The 5,577-nt window shown below is 43.4% G+C and overlaps 1 protein-coding gene across 1 annotated transcript in view; it reads right to left on the bottom strand.

Moving 5' to 3' along the window:
- Positions 1–1,058: 1,058 nt before the first annotated feature.
- The window catches only part of LOC118766095 (zinc finger protein 214-like), a 9,772-nt gene continuing 5,253 nt past the window's right edge, over positions 1,059–5,577 (bottom strand). Inside the window, exon 2 of the mRNA XM_036509359.1 lies at positions 1,059–2,323. Within this exon, the coding sequence (XP_036365252.1) occupies positions 1,184–2,305 (1,122 nt within the window). The 5' untranslated portion in view covers positions 2,306–2,323 and the 3' untranslated portion in view covers positions 1,059–1,183. The remainder of the gene's footprint in view (positions 2,324–5,577) is intronic.

The raw sequence follows: 5,577 nt of genomic DNA, 5'->3' as shown, positions 1-5,577 counted from the left end.
AATTCCTACGAAATGTGTTAAGCGCCATTTTCTTTAGTTTGTTCCCTCACTCATAACACACACACACACACACACACACACACACATTCAGGGTGTGATTGGTAAATTGTCGCTGTTTTGTATTTTTAATTTCGTACATGTGCTTTGTTTGTTTTTGATTTTGTCGACTACACAGTATGGCAGGGTCAGAAGAACAGCACCGTGAGGCAATTCACTCTGCAGAATTTCACACTGGAAGCTCCAATACGGAGATTTCAGAGTGTTTGGGTGTCAATCTTAGGACATGGGCCAAGAGTGATAAAAATCAAACATCCAGTCAACATCATGGTGTTTGGGCATGATCACTAGCCTCCATTCATCTTCCCACATGACCTCAGACTCAACACAGAGGCCTACATCAAGTACCTGGAGGAGGAAGTGCTTCCCTGGGTCAAGAGGGTGGCTGCTGGAAGAACCTATGTCTGGCAACAGGACTCTGAACCATGCCACACAAGCAGGAGAACCCAGCCATGGCTGTCAGACAATTTCTGCAACCACATCACCACTAACATCTGGCCACCTAACTCCCCAGACTGCAACCCCCTTTATTATTATGTGTGGGGGTGTGCAGTTGAGCAAGAGACCAACAAAACTCCTTGTAACATCAAAGATGAACTGAAGGCAAGGATTATGGCAGCATTCACCAACTGTCCAGAAGAGTTGCAGGAGATTCCAAAGTCATCTGAAGGCCATGGTCGAAGCCAATGGCGATTTTATTGAATAACTTTACTCTTTAGTATTTCAAGATATTATAATGTAATTTTGGTAAATATATCTGTTAAAATGAGATGTCAGTGTTATTTTCATTTTTGTGTAATTTAGAAGACAATATATTCACCACACCCTCTTTCTCTCTCTCTCTTTCTATATATATATATATATATATATATATATATATATACATACAAACATACATATATGCAAATGTGCAATTGCACGAATGATCTTATTAGAAATTATATATATATATATATATATATATATATATATATAGATAGATAGATAGATAGATAGATGGATATTAAATGCACATTTATACATATATATATGTACATTTACATAAAAATTCACATATACATACAAATCCACACACACACACACACACAAACATGCACACACACACACACATCTGTCAGTGTTCCGTTCATTTGTTGTGGTTGAGATGTGATCCGGAAATATGGAGTTTCTGGTTCACTGCAGCTGTGTGCTGCTGCAAGTTGATGTGCGCACTGGGATACATCTGGATGGTAGGGAATAGCTGTGTGGTTGCAGGAGATAGCTGGATGGTGGGGAAGATATGGGTGATGGGGTTGATGGCACTGGGCACACCGGTCGCTGCCTGGTAGATTTGGGTGGCCACACTGCCTGAGCCAGCACTGTCTGCTAGAAGACCTGGCGTTGTGCTGCCATTGCATGGGATTGAGTAGAGTTTGGTGGTGTTTGGTAGCAGTGCAGCAGCGAGGTCGTTGGTGACGAGCGCAACGGCTGCAGTGGTGGGTGCAGGAGCTGCAATGATCGCTGTGTTGTTAGAGGTGGCCACTTCAGACATTTGGTTCTGCTGCGACTGGACGCTTTTACCATCAGCACTGCTATTATTACATTTCGATGTTGAGTTGCTGTTACCACTACTACCACCACCACCACCACCACCACCACTACTACTACTATTGTTGTTGTTGTTGTTGTTGTTGTTGTTAGTGTTACTGTTGCTGTTTTTGTTATGATGTTTGTTGTTGTTGCTGTTGTCCAGCTCAGCTCCCTCTTCGTATTGTTCCTCTGGGGCAATCTCAGATACTTTGGCAGGCATACCTGTCTCCATGGTAACACACGACGACGCTTGTTCGCACATGTTCAGTCTCTTATGCTGCAACAGGTGGTCGCTGCGCGTGAACTCGCAGTTGCACAGGTCACACTTGAACGGCCGCTCGCCCGTGTGGATGCGCCGATGCACAGCAAGGTGGTCGCGCCGTGACAGCGCTTTGCCGCACACGTCGCATGTGTACGGTTTGTAGCCCTGATGTGACCTGTAATGCCGCAGCAAATGGTCATCTCTTGTGAAGGTTCGTCCACACACACCACACTGGAACGGACGCTCCCCGGAATGGATGCGATGATGAAGTTTGAGGTAAGACTTGCGCAAGAACGACTTGCCGCAGTATTCACAAAAGAACAACTTCTCCCCCTGGTGGTTGTTTAAATGACGCTCGAGGTTGTCGCGACGGGAAAACACTTTGCCACAGAGATTACACATCGGGGTCTTCTTCATGGCCGCGTTAGGAGGAAACTGGAAAATAAAACAAAAAAAAAAGAAAGAAAGAAATTAATGATAAAAAAAATAGAGACGAAACAACAGTTAAGTAATGTTTGTAGGGTCTTGAGTTCAAACCTAGATGGCAGTAGTGCAGAACAACCCTAAACAAAGAATATTACAGTACATATCTGAGATATGTACTGTAGGAAGGGGGAGGAAGGGGGCAGCAGCAGCAGCAGCAGTAGTAGTAGTAGGAGTAGTAGTAGCAGCAGCAGTAGCAGCAGTAGGAGGAGGAGGAGGCGGGGAGGAAGGGGGCAGCAGCAGTAGTAGTAGTAGTAGGAGGAGGAGGAGGAGGAAGAGGAGGAGGAGCAGTCACCTCAAAATATCATACCACCTGTTCTGGCTGTAAAGACGTCAACCAACCCAATCACATTCTCTTCTCACCTGTCCCAACGTCAATTTCTCTTGACGACACCTTTATTGACCAACATTTTCAATGTCATTCTCCTTGCTGTCTTGTTGCCATAGCTACTGTTGTTGTTGTTGCTATTAGTGTTGTTGTTGTTGTTGTTGCTATAGTCACTGCTGTTTCCATGGTAGTTGTTGTCAATGTTTGTCCACTGTTCAGCCCTGACCTGGCAGATTCATGATTAGAGAATCATTCCAGCCTTGACCATCTTGTCTTATTTTTTCTAGGACTGAATTATCCCATGGCATTTCCCTGATTTGAGACAATGGCGTATGATTCAAGGGAAGTATGGCTACTGTATCTAGCAGGTGGAGCAACCATGAAGAGGCTCCAATAATTATTGTTGTTGTTGTTATTATTCTGGTTGCTATGGCCGCAGAGCTTACAAAATCAGTAGCACATCATGAGATTAGCTGGCTGAGAGTGGCACACCATTGAATTAGTTATTAATTTTATCCCATTATACATTCAACTTCTGTGTTTGGAACAAGTACCAGTAATATACAAGGGGGATTTCAGCCAGCCCACAAAATACCTTGGGAACGAGAACCCAGGTTTGAAATTTCCCCAAGATACCTGATGAAGGCTGGAGAGTATACCAGCTGAAACATTGTGTTAACAACAAACAAGATGAGGACAAATATCCATCAAATCTAAATAATGTAAATAATGTACATCTTGCTTTCTTCTGCATCCCCCAGCTAAAGGCTCCTTGCTCATCCACCTTTCAACCCTAAACATTTGGCACTCTGCCTTTCCCATCCCCTCATTCTCCTTCCAATACAATCTTGCATAATGATTCTTCAAATCCCCTTGTGCCTTGTGGGGCCACCTAAGCCCCTCATTGCCATAATCTTTCTCCTGCAGCTCCTAGTAGCCATGCAGATCCTCTGCAAGAACCTCTACTCCATGCTCCTCATAGTTCAATCCCTTAATCCCCTAGCATGTAACTGATCCCACACCACCTGGACCTATATCATACATTCATACACACACATACGCACACACAGTACTGTAGGAAGGGGGAGGACAGTACCCGGTATGGGCCCCTATCAAGGGTTACGGAAAGGAAACAACCTTCACAGAAATCCGGAGTGGAGCCCCATTGGCGGTTTAGTGTTTGACTCGACATTCTTCCAGCAGTTCCTGCAACCAAGCTGGTGCCAAACATAATGCTCTGCATTCCTTTGGACTACGTCAGCAAGGTCGAGAGAGGAATCCTGATGATTGGGCTACCCAGGATTTTCTTACATCTAGCCCAGGCCTGCACAAAATTGATTATATGCACAACTCCATTGTCTCCCGAGACGAAAGGTTGCCAACAATATATATACTCTTACTCTTTACTTGTTTCAGTCATTGATGCGGCCATGCTGGAGCACCGCCTTAGTCGAGCAAATCGACCCCGGACTTATTCTTTGTAAGCCCATACTTTCTATCGGTCTCTTTTGCCGAACCGCTAAGTGACGGGACGTAAACACACATCGGTGTCAAGCGATTTGGGGGGGACAAACACAGACACACAAACAACATATACATATACGACGGGCTTCTTTCAGTTTCCGTCTACCAAATCCACTCACAAGGCTTGGTCGGCCCGGGGCTGTAGCACAGAAGACACTTGCCCAAGATGCCACGCAGTGGGACTGAACCCAGAACCATGTGGTTGGTTAGCAAGCTACTTACCACACAGCCACTCCTGCGCCTATATATATATATATATTATATATATATATATATATATATTACACACATCTACACACACACAATCTTTAATTTGTTTCAGTCATTGGACTGTGGCCATGCTGGGGCACTGCCTTGAAAAGCTTTAGTCAAATAAATTGACCCCAGTACTTATTGTTTCAAGCTTTATTCTATTGGTCACTTATGTTGTTATCAAGCAGTGGCAGAAGACAAACACACACAGTAAATTTTCCCCAGTCTCCATGTAACAAATCCATTCACAGGGCTTTGCTCAGCTTGGTGCACACAATGGGACTGAACCCTGGACCATGAGGTAGGCAAGTAAATTTCTTACCACACAGTCACACCTGTGCCTATATATATATATATTATATATATATATATATATATATATTATACATACAGGGTGTGGTGAATAAACTGTTGACTAAATTATGCATTTTAACAGATATATTTACCAAAATTACATAAAAATATCTTGAAATACTAAAGATTAAATTTATTTTAAAAAAATTGCCATTGGCTTCAACCACGGCCTCCAGACATAGGTTCTTCCAGCAGCCACCCTCTTGAGCCAGAGCAGCACTGCCTCCTCCAGGCACTTTGTGTAGGCATCCGAGTTGAGTCTGAGGCCATATAGAAGATGAATGGAGGCATAACATCGCCATCACTAGTGATCCCTCCAAACACCATGATGTTGACTGGATGTTTGATTTTTAGCACTCTCCGTAAATGTCCTCAGACTGATACCCAAACACTCTGAAATGTTTGTATTGGAGCTTCCGGCATGAATACCAAACAGTAAAGCATGTCGTTTCCAAATTTCCGCCAGAGTGAATTGCATCACGGTGCTGTTTTTCTCACAAGCAGTGCCCAACTGACCCTACTATACTGTGTAGTCAAACAAAATCAAAAACAATGAGCATGCGCACAATTAAAAATAGAAAATGGCAACAATTTTTCCCATCACACCCTGTGTGTATTTGTGCTGGATCATGTAATGAAAGTTACACGAGTTATAGATCAATATATTAGGAAGAGAATTAGATCAGATCAGATGCAGTTTGGCTCAGTGCCATGAAGAAGTACAACTGATTTCATCTTCTTAGTGAGA

The sequence above is a fragment of the Octopus sinensis genome, linkage group LG14 (assembly GCF_006345805.1).
Source record: "Octopus sinensis linkage group LG14, ASM634580v1, whole genome shotgun sequence".
NCBI classification, from domain to species: Eukaryota; Metazoa; Mollusca; class Cephalopoda; order Octopoda; family Octopodidae; genus Octopus; species Octopus sinensis.
The sequence above is the reverse complement of the archived record's forward strand: the minus strand, read 5'-3'. Positions and strand labels throughout refer to the sequence as shown.